At 41.7% G+C, this 18,467-nt stretch overlaps 1 protein-coding gene across 1 annotated transcript in view; it reads right to left on the reverse strand.

Annotated features, from left to right (window-relative positions):
* Window positions 1-18,467, reverse strand: part of KLHL29 (kelch like family member 29) — a 926,340-nt gene that overhangs the window by 156,300 nt on the left and 751,573 nt on the right. The window contains exons 7-8 of the mRNA XM_088467301.1: window positions 5,061-5,260; window positions 2,009-2,268 (exon numbers count right to left, since the gene is read on the reverse strand). Coding sequence (XP_088323427.1) covers window positions 2,009-2,268; window positions 5,061-5,260 — 460 coding nt within the window. The remainder of the gene's footprint in view (window positions 1-2,008; window positions 2,269-5,060; window positions 5,261-18,467) is intronic.

Here is an 18,467-nt window from a genome sequence, read left to right on the forward strand (position 1 = left end):
AATGCTCCCATGGGAACGCCTACCGTCTGAAGCCGGCCCCACTGACATCACTAGTGATGTCAGTGGGAGTGATTTTGGCTCTGATAGAGCCAAAATCACTCCAGGGCTTGTGGCAGGGAGACCCTACCGCAGGGTCTCCGTCTCAAGTCCGATGGTCGCGATGGTCAAAACCATCGCGACCATCTTTTTGGCCGCTCGCATATGCTGTGGGTGGTCACCCACAGCTATGCGAGCGGCCAGGAGGCCGCTCCATTTTCATGGAGGAGGGCCCTGATTCAGAGCGAGCGCTCTGGTCAGAGCGTCCGGCTCTGAATCAGGCCCATAGTGTGTAACTGATTGCAGTTAAGCTACAATACTTATCATATGAAACCAACTCTGGGGGAGATGTATGATAATGCGGGTAACGATCGGTAATTGTCTGGACCTGCTTTGCCCATTATCGAGGCGAAACAGGTCCTGACACCACCCACATGTATCATAATCTGATTTTTCCCAAGAGAGAGAGTGTTAATTCACCTATCTGTCAAATCGCCCTCTCCTTCATTCAGCTGTGTAACCTGCGCTTGCTTACATTTTGCACACGCGCCAGTCAGCTTCTCTCAGTAGCTTTGCTGAAAAAAAGAATATGTTTTTGTATGTACAATGCGCTGGGTGGTCAGGGGCTGTGCATTATAGCATTAGGTTGCTCAGACCCTGCATCGCATGCAGGAGGAGGTGTAATGTGCAGTGGGGATTAGGTGAAAGCCGGACCGGACAAGATTCCAGAACGCCGGACTGGGACAGCTCCCTGCAGCGACCTCTGCTGCTGAGGAGCTGTCAGCTGTATAATGAGTCCCCGTCCGGGGGGTGTGTCAGTGACAGGCAGGGATCGATCATTACAGTGCTCCCTGCCGGACCAGATGCCAGGACGCCAGAACGCGTTGTCTGTCCGAGGGAGCCGGCTGTAATCTCTCCCTCCCCCCCGGTGACAGGCTGTCACTACACAATCCCCGGACACAGCTTCTTAGCAGCAGAGCTGGTCCGTTCCGGCGTCCCGGCATCTGGTCCGGCAAGGAGCTGCTATAATGAATGCACCCTGCCTGTCACTGACACACCCCCCGGACGGGGACTCGCATTATGCAGCTGACAGCTCCTCAGCAGAAGAGGTCGCTGCAGGGAGCTGTCCCAGTCCCGCGTTCTGGAATCTTGTCCGGTCCGGCTTTCACCGATACCCTGTGCAGTGTTTTAACTTAAAGACCGCACATAACATCTCCTCCTCCGTGTGGTGCTGCCTAATGCTATAAAGCACAGCCCCTGACCGCCCGCGGCCGCTGCGCATTTCAGATGCTTGGGGCGGGGCAGGCCCTCCCACTCCGACGACCATGGTCCGTGTTTTTGTTAGGGCGGAGGGTGCATTTGAAGAAGGTCGTCCAGACTGTTAGGGCATTTTTGCTTTATAATATATATCTGAATACCGTTTTATTATTATATTATTATAACCAATATTATTATATTGTAAATGAAAAGGTCAAATCTCCTTGCAATCTTTGGGGACAAAAACTGCTCCGGTTCCATTAAGACCCAGTAGTTTTGGACCCTTCAGCGTAATATACTCATACTCAAGCCAGTTGCGCGGAATGCACTGCGCTGTGTTGGACGAGCTGCATTCCGATCACTAGCAACCACCAATGCTCCGTTAAGGCAGAGCGCATGCGCCAGAAATAAATATGTCAGACATGACTTGCATCCTGGAGAGATGTTCCTACTATGTAACCAGTAATAGGAAAAACAGAGGTCTTCCCAAAAATGGAGTCATCCTTAATATCGCTCTCTATATTTGAGCTGAATAATGGGGACCAGGCTTGTTTTCTATCTTTATGATTACCCGCGCACACCGCTCCAGCAAGTCATCACTAGCTATGTACTGTTACTTATGATGATGATAATAACGGAAGTCATTTGGCACGAGGATGCACTGTATCTGTTCTACAGACAGTCTGAGAGTTAGGAAGTAACGCATCAGCCCTACCTGTGCTCTCCTTGTCGGCTCCTTCTTTATCCATTTGATCACTGTCTCGTACACCAGCTCCTCGGCCTTAGTGTTCAGGCTGTCGTTGGAAATGTAGGAGACAAAGTCGTCTCTGGATATATTCAGGATCTCGTCCTGGTTGGCCACCTCTGGGAAATTCTGCAGGGCGTAGGCTTTGGCCATGTTATAGAGCTCCACGCACTGCATGGCTTCCGCCATGGCCAGTATGCCCAGGCAGTTGTTGGCAGTCAGCTGTTTTTCTGCATAAAAACAACACCAAAAATGACTCTCTTTTATGGAATGTATTTACGTACTAAAATTCTTAATTCTAACCAGCGTTGTGCGTTCTGTTCTATTTGATTCTCTTTAGAGAAAAACACTAATATATTTTTTTTTGTGATATGAAAGTTGAGGATTAACATGTACCATAGATATATATATATATATAATTATTTTTTTTTTGTTCACAAAGCCATTATCCTGAGCCAAAATCGAAAATTGTCCTTGTTTGTGGGAGCTGATTTATTTTCAACAATGTAGCTGCACTTCTTGTTAGGCCCCTGCTAGTTCGGACCTACAATACTGTAGGTCACATACACAAACACCAAGAGGGCGCTTGTGGCGTAGTAACTTCAATAAAACATGAATGATGTTTCACTAAGCATTAGGAAGCAGGTTTGCATGAAAAAGGAGTTCTTTGTTTGAACATTGTGCAGACACCCCTTGCTAAACTACACCCTGTAGAAATCGCTGACACAATGAAACGCGTTGGGTAATACAGGTGACTGATTCATGCATACAGCCGAAAGGTCTAATCCCCAAAAGGTTTCCCAGTGGACTTATAACATCTCGGGCTGCTGCACAAGTTCAGTGTGGTGTGAAAGCATTTTACATGAAATAACGGATATACTATTCAATGATTGGCCGTGGGCCTTGTTACTTGGCTGCATTCGTTGGAAGGGGTATCCTTAAAGGAATAAGAGTCCCACTAAGCTCACAAATATACATTGTGAAAGAAAGGCAGACATCATTAATGTTCTATTGAAGTTACTACACCATAAGTGCTTTCATGGTGTTTGCTTATTTGTGTGTATATATATATATATATATATATATATATTATACTACCTATATAAAAGCTATTGCTTCCTTAGGTTTTGAAACCCTATTGGCCCACCCTTTGCCATATAGAGGGTCTAATTTAAAGTTGGAAGGTGCATATAAAAAGAAAGACACATAAAAAGAGTCTCCTTGTGTGAAGATGTTGAGTCATCCAGCTGGAAACCAGTGAAAGGATGAATTGTGTACAGTATTATTGGCTTCATGCCTATACATCCCAGTACTATAAATCCATACCAGAGGGTAGACCGTAAAATATAAATACTGTCCCTGTGAGGGCTATGTCACACATACTGTAAGTCTTGGTAAAATAGGCTAAACTCACAAAAATACGTGTTTTAGCAATGAGTTTTTAATGAATCATTAATGCACCTTTCAATGCATTGCGGTTACTGGTAGTGCGCTTTAAATGATGACATTGGGATTCAGAGATGTACACTAACGCCACTGCGATCCCGTACACAGCTGCTGTGCTACAATAGGCAAATGTCATAGATGCCGAGGTTATTGAGAGGCCCACCGGCGGCTTTTGGAAATCCAAGCATCTCCGTAGAAAGACGCAGCATCGGTGGTAGTTCCTTCTATTATCGGTATTCTGAGTAGCCCGGTGGTCATGCAGAATGGCTGCGGGAATTGAGACGCCGGAGCCATTTTTTCTTGCGTATGGGATTGCAGATGTGGGATGTGACCCCGTCCCCGGAATGATCGTGACACGCCTGCGTTCTTTGCCCACCACTCCCCGTCACCTCCCCCAAATGCCCCCTGACTGTCAGTCACACTGTGAATAAAAAGGTCGATGCGGGTGATTACGGTAATGTACCTTGAAGCATGCGCCGTGCCACGTAGACGCATGCACAGTTTACTGATAATCGCTCATCTGTAAAAATATCAGCATCGCGTACATCTCAGCAACAGGCCCATTGTGCCAACATTCTAACATGTTCAAAGTGGAATTACAAATTGAGAACGCAATGGCAAGAATGGGATATCATGCATTTTCTGGTGCATGAACAGCACATCATCAGTGGGTAGGTGTGACCGGGCCCTCGCAGTTATAGTATTAATCTAATCACAGTAACAGGAAGTACTCTTGTAGACTTTTCCAACAACAACAACAAAAAGGCAATTTTAGTTGATTCCTTTGTTTTTTTTTTGCAGCTCTTATATGATTCATATAATATAACGCCTTAGACAAATATAGCAAAGAAAAGGTCCCTAAAGATGGGTGCACACTAGACGAAATATTGGACGATTTGTCGCGCTGGAACGAATCGGAACGACAAATCGTCCACATTGTCTAGTGTGCATGCACTATCAAGCGCTCCCGTGCATCATATCTCCAGATCTGACTTTAGTGCAGGCCAATCCAAAGATCTGGCGCCCGACACCATGGTTCTGGATATGGCGGGGGAATGACATGTCGTGCATCAGATGGGATATATCGTCTAGTCGCATCTGGCCTCACTGGGTACACACATCGTCTAGGGTGAACCCAGCATAAGTCTCTATTGCCCCTGACAAAGCTCTAATACTAACTGTATTTTTCTTTAGTTTATTTAGATTTTTTTGATACTGTACTATTTATATTTAAGTTGCAAATTTTATAACAAATTGATTTATCAATATTTTGCATTTCAAAAAAATTCACTTACATTCACTTTATCATTTAACAAATATCACTTTAAGGGATGGATTCAATTACCCACGGAAGACGAGAGTTGTCCTTTCACCAATGTTTCCACATTACTGCTGGAACAGCAACTAGTGCCCCTCGTGGCCTGGACTTGCTCTGGATAGGCCTATGAAGCTGTGCACAAAAAATCTGCAGCACAAGAAATTTGCGGGTAATTGAATTGACCCCTTAATGTAATGCATATATAAAAACAATTAGAATTAGGTGGTGCCCAACTCTTTCTTGTGTCAATGCTCCTACCTAAGAACGACACGCAGACTTTACAGAAAGTGTGGAACTGGAATTTGCTCGCCGCTTCCAAGAGAATTTTTGCATTGGCCGAATCTATGATTAGGGAACCTGTATAGACAAATTCCAGTAATAGTTCTAAGACTTCCGCATTGATATTGGACATTGCCAGCTCCAGTTTTTCTCCGTTCTTAGCTTGCTCCCGCGATGACCTGGCAAATACAATAATATTTTTAAAGCTCTGTCCAGTAACTCAACAAACCAGATCTACAGTTACATCCTGCATTTCATAAACGCCTTCATTCGTAGGCAGATTGAAAATGATATGTCACATTAAAACTAATGATTTCTTACTGGATCTGAAAGAGAAGGGTCTTTAAATTCATTAAAGATAAATAAATAAATAAATAAATAATTGGAAACAAACACAGATAAAAAAAAAATAATAAAATAAAAAAATAAACCAACCAAAACATTTTATTGCTATGGTTATCTACATTTTCATGCATTAAAGGTTGCAAACGTAAGGAGTATGAGGCAACGTTAATGAAAATGGGATACAATGTTAGTTTTCAAAGGGAAACAATACATTTTAATGAGATCATTAATTACAGAGAGAGAGAAAGGCTTTAAAAATTGCTCAACTGAAGCAGATTGTTGATGTATTTGAATATGTATTTGTAACGAGAAACAAGAGCTGAAGCACCACTTCAGAAACTTTTCTTTCAGAAAGTTTCTCCCCACCCACCCACAAAAAAAGTTGACATTTAAGTCCCAAAGCTTTTGTCATCTATAAAATTCCCTTTGTCTTCAGGAAGAAACATACATATCAATTAACTTTTAATATTTGTGTTAATTGTAAAGTAATATGGCTATTTTACAGACTTCAAATTATTATTATTATTTTTTTTTAATTGCACATGTTGTTCTACTTAAGTGAACATAACAAAATATCTGCATGGGTGAAAAAATGGATTAAAATAATCTAAATTGTGTTTTGTTTTTATTTCAAAATAACCTCCATGTCATTCAATTGTACTCAAGATTTCAAAGGCATATAAAATGATGTCATAACTGTGAATAACAAACCAAAGTTGATTAAAAATACTTTTGAAAAAAAAAAAAAAGTTAAAATTTAAAGTCACATAAAATGGAGACTACCAGCTGGCCTCTTTCAATGATTGCTATTAGCTGTTTTACTTATTTTGTTTTTCTTTAAAGGGAATCCTATAGGCTTATTCCAATAGATGCATGTTTTATTAATGGTTTTCCCTTCAGCATTTAGTTTTGTGGTTTCTATACCACTGACCAGTAAAACATTAAAAAATAAAATATTACCAAGCAAAAAAAAGGGTCAAAAACATACATTAATTACTGAATTTATTGTAAATTGATTCATAAATAAGTTAGTGTTCTTGTTTATTTTGTTTAATGTCCATTTTAGTGCCAACCTACATTTTTTTAGCTGCATGTAAATGAATGAATAATATACTAGCTTAAAGTTTGACCAAACTGGAGTTTGAAAGAAGAAAAATAAAATACATATATATTTAAAATATATAAGAACCCTCCACTGCTGTGGGAAACACAAAGATAGAATAAAAGATAACAAATCAATCAAACGAGCAGCAAAGCTGTGCTATTCTAACAGCTCCTAAGCCCCGTAAGGCACATGAAGGGCCGCTGCCGCACTGGGCTGTACGATTTGAAGAGAAAGTAATATACTTTTAGCTTTTTTTTCTTTTAGATTCCACTCACTTTGACCTGTGATCTTTAAACAGGCTCTGATATACCATGAAGAAATATATATATAAAAAACGTTGTCCTTTCATCGGGCTATTTGATCTTTTTTTCCAAGGTTATATGTTAAAAAAATAAAATAAAAAATAATAAAAGCGTTTTTTGTTCTAAAAATATATTGTTCCCTTCAGGCACTAAAAGGAAGACCTTAGTGGCACAGCTTTGAAAACTGAATATGAGACAAGATAGACAGACAAAATGGTTAGAGCGGAGGAGAGGGGAGAGGGAGGGAGCCATCCGGATCTCCCACACGAAGCCAGCAGCCATCCTTAAGGAGTTTTCAAGTCTGTTTTCCTGCATAAAGTGCTAAATCATTTGAAATCAAGATATTGCCTGCATTGGGAAGTGTGAATTAGTGCTCTGTGAACTAATGAGCCATTAAAGCCTCAGTGTGTGACTCTCACCATCAGATAATGCCTGAAAGAGTAAACAAATATTAAAATAGTTTGGTAATGAAGAGAAGAACGAAAACAAGAGGGGATAAAAACAACGTTATTTAAAAAAAAAGTGTATATTAACTTCAACAACTTTATTTATACACATGGAATAAAAAACGCTGACTTCAGTGTGTATTAATGTACGTTATGAAACTTCGTATGTCATCATTCACGTTTTCTAGCTTACTCTATTTCCAGGTAATAGGAGGAACTAAACTTGGGCTTTAAAATTTAAATCAAATTAAGCCTTGTTTTGGTCTTAACCCATCTATAACGCCAATGGCGGCTCTTTGAGGTTAAATTATGACTCTGTCTTAAGTTAGGACACTTTAATGTAATGCAGCAAATTGAACGAAAAAAACCCACGGATAAACAAAAAAAATGTATATATTTGAATGTTACAATAAATCCGCCATCTCGATATCTCTTTATCGTGTTGTTAGGTATAATTTAAGCAGAGTTGAATTGGATTTAGGATTTTCTCTCTTATCTTTGATCCATTATATGATGTTTTGGCTATGATACTTCTGGTACCTTGTACAGAAGCCGCTACCTAAATATCAACTTATCTAAAAAGTGACGGGTCCTGGATAAAGTGTCTGGTCTGCAAGACCACAAAATCCAAAATAGCTAATGGAAAATAGGGGAGGACAACACAAACGCTGGTGGTCTGGATGAAAACCAAACAGGTGGTAACCTTATATTGCTTTCGGTGTCCTCAGAACCGAATGCCAGCAGCCAACCCACTGTCACTGTCTGCTCACTGAACTATCCTTGCCCTGGGGACACCCATGGTGTTGATTTTTCCATATTGTTTCTTCATGTATCTGCGTGTAGACATGAAAATGTGCAGTGTTCTGCATCTCTCCAGGTCAGCAGTAAATGTCTGCTAAATGCAGGCTAAAGCTGAAATCTAGTTAGTTATTTACATTAAACACGCTGTACAGGTCAATGTCCCTCCAGATCGCTGGGTTGGCAGCAGACACCTTAATATGACAGATGGCACCTGCTTAACAAATTCATTGCTGTCATATCTAATGGAACCCTTGTGCTGATGCTTATCAATAGGATGTGATATTATTTTCCTATCAGCTAAACACGGAACAAGTTGAGGATGTGGTTAAAGCAGACATTGGGAAGCTGTACTTGTCAGCTGACGTGGAACTACTAACACCAGCATGCCCAGGCAGATGGCAGCCACTGGTTTGTGTATCATGGGGCATGCTGATTTACACTGTGTTCCTAACTGCCTGCAAAATTCAGGGATGTATTTATTAACATCCGGTCATGTCAATTATCATTAATATGACACCCATGTATTGCGATACTCATCTTCCTTGGCGATACTGTCCTGATGATGCAGGACCCTGCTAGCTGGTTAATGTATGCACAGTGGAACTGACTTAGGTTTCAGTTCCCGGGGGGCCCGGACGGAGTGTGCACCCAGGTACCCCTGAACCATGCATATCTACTGTTGGGTTACAGCTGTTTTTTTTGTTATTATTATTAATATTATTATTGTTTTAATGATACTCTTTCAAATAACTGCCATCATTATGGACTTAAATTGTGGATCAGTTTGTTTAAAATACTTGCCAACTATTAATGTCTACCCTCTTGGATTTTCCAATTGGCAGCTACAGGGGGCGTGGCAATTTGCGTCCTCGTGGCCCTGCCACAAAATGCACCAATTTCATGGCATCGTAAAGCAATGGGTGAGGCCACGTTGACGCAATTTTGCAGTTAACCGCATCACGACCCCAGCCCGTCAGGAGGGTGGTCTACCATCATGGCAGCCTGAGAGAACTCCCTGAAAATTTGCAGACTTTTCAGGAGAGTAGGCAACCGTGTGGCACAGTGGTTAGCATTGCTGCCTGTGTTTGCGTGGGTTTCCCCCAGGTATTCCAGTTTCCTCCCACACACCAACAAAAATATACTGGTCCAGTAGGTTAATTGGCAGCTGACAGCAATGGACCTTAGTATGTGATAGAGAATATTGATATGATATTGTACAGCACTGCTAAATTAGATGGCCGTATATAAGTAAAAAAAAATAAAAATAACTCTGCCACTATAAGTAAGTTTCCAACTGAACTATTTTATTTGCTCACTTCAGTGCTGCTTTTGTACCTGTGGTTAGTGGCAATATCTCCTGATCAGCCTCTGGTGATCTCTCAGCACTGGAAATCATAGTTGTCTCATGATTGGATTGCCCTAAGTGCTGTTTACATCAGTCTCACAGGCCCCCCGCTGGTGCTGGGAGATCATTATGGAGGCTAAGGGGTCTATTCACTAAGCAGTGTTAGGAGACAGAGTGAAAAGTGATAAGAAAGTGATAAGGTGCCAGCCAATCAGGTCCTAACTGTCATTTTTCAAACACAGCCTGTGAGATGACAGTTGGGAGCTGATTGGCTGGCACCTTATCACTTTTCACTCTGTCTCCTAACACTGCTTAGTAAATAGACCCCTAACTAGTAAAGGTCCCCATTAATTGTAAAGTATCAACTAAATTACATGCAAAATGGAGGGGGGTGGATACAAACCCAGCATTGACTGCGGAAAATCCATTTTCATTAAAAAATAACAGTTGTCTCTATATTTCAAGAATAATATATATATATAAAAAAAAGATCATTGGTGGGGTTTTTTTTTCTATTAAGAAATAATAGATATTAGAGAATATTTACCAATAATAATAATAGAGGAGTTTAACTAATCATGTCAAGTCTTTATAAGGCACTTGGCACGCTTTTACAGATGGACGTGATTAGTGAAAGCCTTGGGAGGTCTGATTCATATTCAGCAGTCTTGCACATCCAACATGGGTAACTGGGTCCATTAGGGAGAAAGCTATCAATTTCCCACAAACTATCCCTGAGGTTGTCCTTGCTGGCTGCAGGGAATGGGCTCTCTTGAAACTTGTTTAATGAATGGTGTGTCCTGGTCAGAAGCCAGCTTGACGTGAAATTATTTACTTCCCATAAGCCTTCACTTCAGTACAAATCCATGCACAATGCAGATACTCAATCACCGCGGCTCTCATTTCTGAACGTTGACCTATTACTCTGCAAACATCTGACACAACTGCTCCCTGACACTGCAATTGGTCATTCCGACCCGCTGCGGTTAGAGCGGCACGGGCTGGATGCTCGTGTCTTCAGATAACGTCAGAACACTCGATAATGTATATATTTTTTTTGAAGCGCTGCTTACAGGAAACCACATCATCTTTTTTTCCTAGCAGTTGATTTTCTTGTAACTTGACACATCTCCCTGCTTTCAGATCAACAGCGATAAATGCATTATTCTGGTTTTGCCAGGAGCATCAAGCTTTTAAGGGGTCAGAGTTCGTCAGAGATCCTGTATTGTCAGAAAGCAGCTACGGGAAAGTATACTTCATGAAAAATAATTGAAATGCCCCCCTGAGAAGAGAATATTTTAGCATTAATCGGGTTACAGACACTTTAGCGCCACTAATTACAAGCCTTTCTGAATTTATTTCTGTCAGCACAAGCAAATGAGCCGCTACTTTCTTGTCCTGGGATGGAGTGAGAGTGGATTCCCGAGATTTTCATTCACTCAGGGCCTCTGGGCCCGGGTACTGGGGGCTTGGTCAGATCTGGGAGGTGTGGTCAGTACCCTTAAAAAAAAAAAAAGTGTCCCCCCTCAGTGGCTGGCCCAGGCCCCAATTGAGCCCCTCCAATAGCCCGGACCAGGGGACTTAGTACTGCACCCCCCTCTGTGCTCCTGCATTTACTGCATCACATGCCATAGTCATGCAGGCATGGTATGCGTTAAACATCAATTTAAAGTGTTCTGTGCACCATTTCCCAACACCCCACTGGATTGAAAGCAGAAAAGTGGTATCATCCGTAGCATCCAATCAGATGTTTGCTTTCATCTTCTGAATTGAATAAGTAAACATACAGCTAGAATCTGTTTGGTTGACAGGGTCACAAAGGGAACAAATAGAGCTGGATTATGAGCAAGGCAGCAAGTTCGCCCAGGAGCCCTCACACAAATGGGGTCCCAACAGGGCTGCGGTGCGGCATTACCACATTTTTTCTGTGAAAAAATACCAGCTTTATTATGTGTTTAGTTTCTGTCCTATTGATAGCATTGGGAGTGGTAAATTACAGGCCATGCCACTGGTACTCAGTTGACCCATAGATACTGGCTCGGGGTAGTAAGTGTTAATGGAGAACATTATTGCTGGTGGGGTGGAACAGTAACAAAACTGTTTTTGATGGGAATAACAACTTTCTTGCATCGGACGAAGCGAAAATAGGCCTTGTCACCATAGAAAACACCATCCAATGGCAACATTGCTATTTACCCTTTGACAAGTCTGCATCCCGGCGTGCAGGATGCCAAAGGTCTAAATACCGGCGCCCAAATCCCGACAGGTCGGGATCCCAGCACCAATATCCCGACCTTCGGCATCTCGGAGGTAAGTATCGGGGTGTTAGGGGGAGGTTAGGGTGCGGGGTTAGGCACTAGGGGAGGGTTAGGCACCAGAGAGCGAGTGTTAGGATTAGGGTAGGGGGAGGTTAGGTTTAGGCACTAGGGGGGAGGTTAGGTTTCGGTACTGGGGAGGGGTGTTAGGTTTAGGGTGCAGAGAGGAGGAGGTTAGGCTTAGGCACTGGGGGGGAGAGGTTAGGGTAGGGGTTAGGAAAGTACTTACCGTTCGTTCCTATGAGTGTCGGGATTCTGGCTGACGGGATGCCGCTGTCGGTATTCTGACCAGCGGCATCCCGACAGCCGTGATTTCATACTCAACCCGTCTGCTCCATAGTGATATATTCTGAACAAAGCAAGATCTTTAGTGCCCTTCGTTTCCTAGACAACTACAGTTATGACAGCCCTCAAACAGTGGAGGCGGCCATTTTGTGAACTGAGATGATATTTATCAGAATGCAGCCTATAAATTCACTGGGAACAAATGATTTCTCTGAGGTAAGAGGCATTTAGGAAGGAATTCAATTGTTTTCTTGTGCCCTGACTCCTGTCAAAAGTGATGGGGCGATATTCAACTGTTTGTGCCGGCGGGTGCGATTTAATGAAGTCTATTACGTATTGTGCATGTCGCACACAAATGTACCGGGTTTAGACATGCAAAGCGTCTAAACCCGTGCAGCGTACTGAGCACACTGCATATCGGTGCCCATGTGCCAGACTTTTCATGGAATTCTGCTCGTCACCTCAGGAGGATGCGAGCAGAAGTAATGCGTGTACACGACACTCGCGCCCGTCGGCACAAACAATTGAATTGCTCCCTTCAATTGAGATGGGCACTGCGGGTAGCGCAAAACTATTGAAATCCCCCCTTAGAGTAAAATAAAACTCTAATGGGTTGAAATGAAACAACCCGTTCGGTGTCTTCCAACATGGATCACTTCCATTCTGCTATTCCAAGCCAGCTATAAAATTAAATTAATTGTTTATCAAGTAGCTTTTTTTGTGGCTCAGAGCATACGAGCTCCGTGCTGAAATGCTGTCTTTGTTATCTTAAATTAAATTGATAAACAAATGAAGAGACAGAAGCGTGATTACAGTTGCTGCCAGATCCCTCGCACAGAGCTCGCCGCAGAATCTACAGAGACAGCATGGGGAGAAAGTTTTTCAATGGATAAAAAAAGGCCACAAGAGTGTATTCCTTTCATTTCAGCTACTATTTGTCCTCCTGTAATGTAAACACACGGAGGCCGCTCTGTGCTCAGCCCTTAATAACTGTCTGTGGACCTCTGAGACTCTCCTTGTTTTAAATACAAACTTGACATTAAAGGAAAAATAATAATAAGGTTGTGCTACTCGAAGCGTCTAATATTTCACTTTTCAAAAATAGAAAAAAAAATCCTAAAAGCACTAAAGCGGCCTGGAATATTCTGTACTTTAGAAAAGTAGAACCTGCAAATTCTATCATACATTATTTAACAGGACTATTTAACAATGGTTGCTTGCCGGGACTATGTTTCCGATAAGACGCTGTCCTGGTGAAGCACTGTCACCATTGTTCCCTCAGACATCACTTACTGGATCCCCGCAGCTACCAGAGAGAGGGATCGGAACATCCCTCTCAATCGATACTGCAACACCCGTGATTGGTCGTTACGAGGCTGGCTTAATTAACGTAATTATCTGGTTGGTTGACACATGTGTGTACTTTGTTCCCCATGTTATGAAATACATCTGGTGGAACACTATTTTCTAATATGCGGCGAAAAACAGGTTTTCTTTTCTTGATATAACCGTTTATTGCAGAGATTTGCGGCGAAAAACAGGTTTTCTTTTCTTGATATAACCGTTTATTGCAGCTTATTTATCAAATACTATTTACGGGAAATTCACAGAAAACAGCTAATTCCGTGGGGTACCCAAAAATATTAAGCATCCACCTAATGTAATATGGAGGGACCGCAGCCTAGGAAGTCGGATTTACCAAGCTCCGGAATGTAAATGGCATTAGCTTCATAGCTTCCATATCTAATTACATCCCCTTTCACAGTCCACAAATAACCTCACACATCGTCTTTCTCTCACATCCTCCTGACATTTGGCCGACATTCCGGTGTGACTGGATCATGCAGCCCACCAAGAAACTGTGCATTCTGGTTGGACCAAAATTGCAATATATATAGCACCTATCCTTGTGTATCAATGCCTATTTCCCTATAGATTGTAAGCTTGCGAGCAGGGCCTTCCTACCTATATATCTATCTGTTATTACCCAGTTTTGTTCTATTAATGTTCACAATTGTAAAGCGCAACGGAATATGCTGCGCTATATAAGAAACTGTTAAAAAATAAAATAAATAAATTAGCTGCTGTAGAATATAGGCTCTTACTGCTGAAATTACCTACGTTGTCACGGTGATTCATAATATCTGTTCGCCGTAGATAGCTTTAATATGAAGTATTGAGTCAAAACCTGATAATTGGTAAATATGCCACATAAAATCTTATTTTGCAGCAGAAAATATTGTCAGAGCTGGTTAGTGATACTCAGCTCCCTAGGATTACTTGCTGGTAGCAGTAACTAATGTCATACAGTTCCATTTTCCACATGAAAAAAATCTAAAATACACTATATATATATTTGTGATAGAAGCACTGGAGAAGTGCTGGATGGCATATAAGTGTGTCCCAGATTCTTTACATATGTGTTTTGAAACCCCCAGGAGATGTTTGTGCTTGTTGTTGGAATTTTGGGCTTTTAGTAAAAGCCGGATAAAGGGTCCTGGGGGTATGCATGTGATAAGAGAAGGGAGGGCTCCATCCACAGGGCCATTTCAGGTGTTTGGGCCTTTTCAGCCTGAGAGGAGACTGATTAGTAATTGCACCTGGAAGAGACTCATATAAGCTATGTCAGGGTATGGCTCAGGGTCTCACACCTTGGGAGAGCAAGCAGGCAGGCTTGTTCAGAGACACTGTGTTATACTTATTGTAAGTACTGTGCATATGCCTATGTTTGTGGTGAGGGCAATAGGCTCTGCCATTTTGGAGAGAGGGAATCTGTTGTTTAGCTATTGCCCAAGCGGGCTAGAATTTACCATTCTGAATAGATAAATAAAACATTTTTATATGATTATTTGTGCTAAGTGGATTGCACGATGGCAGAGCCGTAACTAGACTTTTTGTTGCCCTCTGCCAGACAGAGCATTGACGCCCCCCACCCAACTCCCCATTTTTTAAATAGGGACATAAGAGAGCGCACCTGTAAAAGGGCTATGGTCTCATGGGGAAGGGCCAGGGAAGAGATAGGGGAGTCCCAGAGATGCTGGGGATAAAAGAAGAGGAAGCTACAAGTGAAAATGATAATAAACAGCAAAATTGACAGCCCGAACAGCGCCCCCCTGCCCTGTGCTATGGCACTGGTCGTACCACCCTAGTTATAGCCCTGCACGGTGGCGTCATGCAATGTCTATCACTCAGCGCCTAATTTCTCCAACGTCATCGGCCAGTTTAGAGAGCGCATAGGGTATTAACTTTCTTCAAAACTTCTGGATCCCTTACTTTATTCACGAGAACGTTTCTTTTTATCCTTCCAGAGACAAGATAAATGTTAAAGGTAAAGAATGGGAAAAAAAATAAAAATAAAAAAGATCAGTGTAAGTATACTTTGTAGGCACCTGCTATCAATATTTCATTATACATCAAAAGATGTCTCTCTTTCCTTATCTCTTTTTGAGCTATTTAAAAACTCAAATTCAAAATTTCCATTTTTTTTTTATTTCATTTTATAAAAGTACTTTACTGAGAAGACGGATGTGACAGCTTTCTCAATATGCTAAAGTTTACCGTCGCACATTCTCTTAAATAAACTTATTTTCCATCTGGAAACCGCTATCGCTCCCAAGAGCTGTTTGAACTATGTGATATATTTAATAGTAAAATGATGTGCATGAGTGAAAATCATAAATAAAATAAAGTTATTACAGTAAATCCACCTAACAGAGATTAGTGTAATTAGATATATTTGAGCATGAAATAAAATGGCTTATATGATATCTATATTCTCAGGTAAAACAGACACAGGGTGAGGTTCATCCGAATTCGGAGCTAATAAAAAAAAATAGGAAACGCTGAGCAATTTGCTCCTGGAACACACAATATCGCAATGCAAGTGGTGCAGTTGCATTTATTTGTATACAAGGTAAATACTGGCTGCTTTTGTATGTAGCGCACTGGGCTGCTCTGGTTTTATACAAAAAACCTAGACTATAGCTAGGATACACCTATTCCCGACTCTAAATGTCTCTGCACATCTTAAGTTTGTTCCACCTTCGCTGCAATTTTTTTTTATTGCCAAAGGTGCTCCTCTATTTTTTAATTGATCCCAACTGTGAATCAGGCTCATACAATTCTCTCCTGCGGTTCCTATCTCATTACTAGGAGCAGAAGCCCCGAGGGGGGAGGGGAATGGGGACAATTTGGCTGGCCTCCCCTGGAGGAGGCAGTGAGGTTGGCACAGCGTGGGGGTGTAACGAGGGGGCATTACACACATTAGGGGGCGGAGCGGGGGCACTTGGCTGTGCGATCACGTCATAGTGGCCCCGCCCCCCACTATGGTGAGATTACCAGCATAATGCAGCAGGGGGCGATGCCACGATGGCGTGATTCAGTGTCATCGGCTACCCCCGGACCGCCTACTTGTATTGGATAAGTAAGCGGCTTGGGTGGTGGTGCGGGGGGGTGGGGGTTGGGTAGTCGGCTGGGAGACTTGCCCACTCTTCAGGACAGCCCAGAGCACCATCCGATTTTAGGAAGCCTCTTGTTTTTCTTGAAGGACAGGCAAGTATGAGGGGGGGAGGGTGGAAAGGAGTGATTACGGATTATCAGGTTGGCTCTTTATATGGGCTCAGAAGTGCAGGGGATGTGTAATTTTCAGGGACAGCATTTGACCCCCCCTTTTTTAGTTATGGAATAATCAATAATCATTTTAATTGCTGGTAGACTAAATAAACAGAGATGTGCTGTGACAGTTGCCAGTGAGGTCTGTGGTGATGACGGGAATGGGGGGCCACGAGTTGGAGACAGCGGGGGATTTGTTTCTGCATAAGGAAAACATTTGACATTGCTCCTCTCTGAGGAACCTTGCAACTTTTTAACCTAGCAAAATGTTTTCCAACTCTGCACTACTGGGAAGACGGGAAAGGGAAAAAAAATGAAGAATTTCTTCCACTAAGTGATAAAATAAATTGAATTTCAAAAGCATAAACACAGAACAGCGGAAACACTTTTTACAGAAAAGGCTAGAGGGCTCCATCCATCGCTATTATCTAAGAAATAAGTAGCCTCTATACTTATAATGGATAACAACCATCAGGAGCTGCTGTGAATACTAAGCCGCAGTATATCAAAGATAACACAGGGTCACAGGGAACCATCAAAATAAATAGAGGGGGGGGGGGAAACACGCACACAAACCAAACAGGCTACACCGTCATGGGCTTTGTAATCCTTGACACGCACACACAGCACCAGGGTCTATGATAAGTATTACTATTGATAGCCAACAATGCAGTAAGTGGAAATTTACACCAAGCAAGGGAATAATATACACAGCTCTCTCAAGATCACTCGTAGCAATATAAAGTTAGAAACAAAAGCAAGAAACAAAACAAAAAAAAAAAAAAAAGGACCAGCCCCATCAATTTCCTGAAAGGCAAACATCACTGCTACAGTGTTAGTTTGTGAAATTGAGTATTTCTGATAGCAAGCAAATGACGTCTTCACGGCAAACCGCGAATGCACTCCTGCTCTGGGACTCGGGGGCACGCTGCAAAGCAAAGAATGCACAAGGATTAATTTGTTGATGATTGAGAGAAATAGGGGTTATCCGTAATATTATTATTGGTTACACTTATCTGTCTAACTCACTCTTTGCTACTGTGTGGCTCAATGAAAACGCTATGAATTTTTCTCTTGGCAGTATGGGAGAAAACAAACTTGAAAGAAGGAAAATAAAAGAAATCAAGATGAGGAGGAAAATTAAATATATAAAGAAAAGTCACACGTAAACAAAAAAAAAAAGACTTCCTAGATGGATTACAAAAAAAAAAAAACACGCACACATGATATAAGAGATGGCGTCGGAACTGAGTGACTGCCGAACAGATTCTTCAGTTAGAAACAGCTCTTTTTAGGTAGATATTACATTTAATTAAGGGAACATGCTGTCTGTATTTTTGCAAACCACAATTTAGCGTGATGTGTACGGGCTCCCCTAAGCTCCGCACTGAGAGACTGACGGCTGAGTTAATTTATAAATTGGCTATGAAGACAATTACCTGGGAACCTAAGAAATAACAATGTAGATGAAGCTACAGGTTAACATGGACGTTTTTGTTCTTTATCTGTTTATGTTCTTTAACTGTTTTTTTTTGTTCTTTAGCTTTTTTTTTTTTTTTTATATATATATATATATATTTATTAGCTTAATGCTGACAAAGTCAAATGGCTCTTTTAATAACATTAATACTTGGCCTGTGTTTGACCTCAAAACAGTTGAATGTTTTGTCATAGCCTAAAAACAGAAAACAAGAGTCCCATGTGTGGGTGTTAGAGACTCTAAACCTGGCCACCGGTCTGACATGTGTGTTAATGTATTTCAGGGTATGATTTGTAAAGTACATTCAAGAAAACTGGAAAGAATGGCTACTGGCTCTGTGACAGAGGAGAT

The sequence above is a fragment of the Taudactylus pleione genome, unplaced genomic scaffold (genome assembly GCF_031769625.1).
Source record: "Taudactylus pleione unplaced genomic scaffold, aTauple2 ptg000070l, whole genome shotgun sequence".
In the NCBI taxonomy this organism is placed as follows: domain Eukaryota; kingdom Metazoa; phylum Chordata; class Amphibia; order Anura; family Myobatrachidae; genus Taudactylus; species Taudactylus pleione.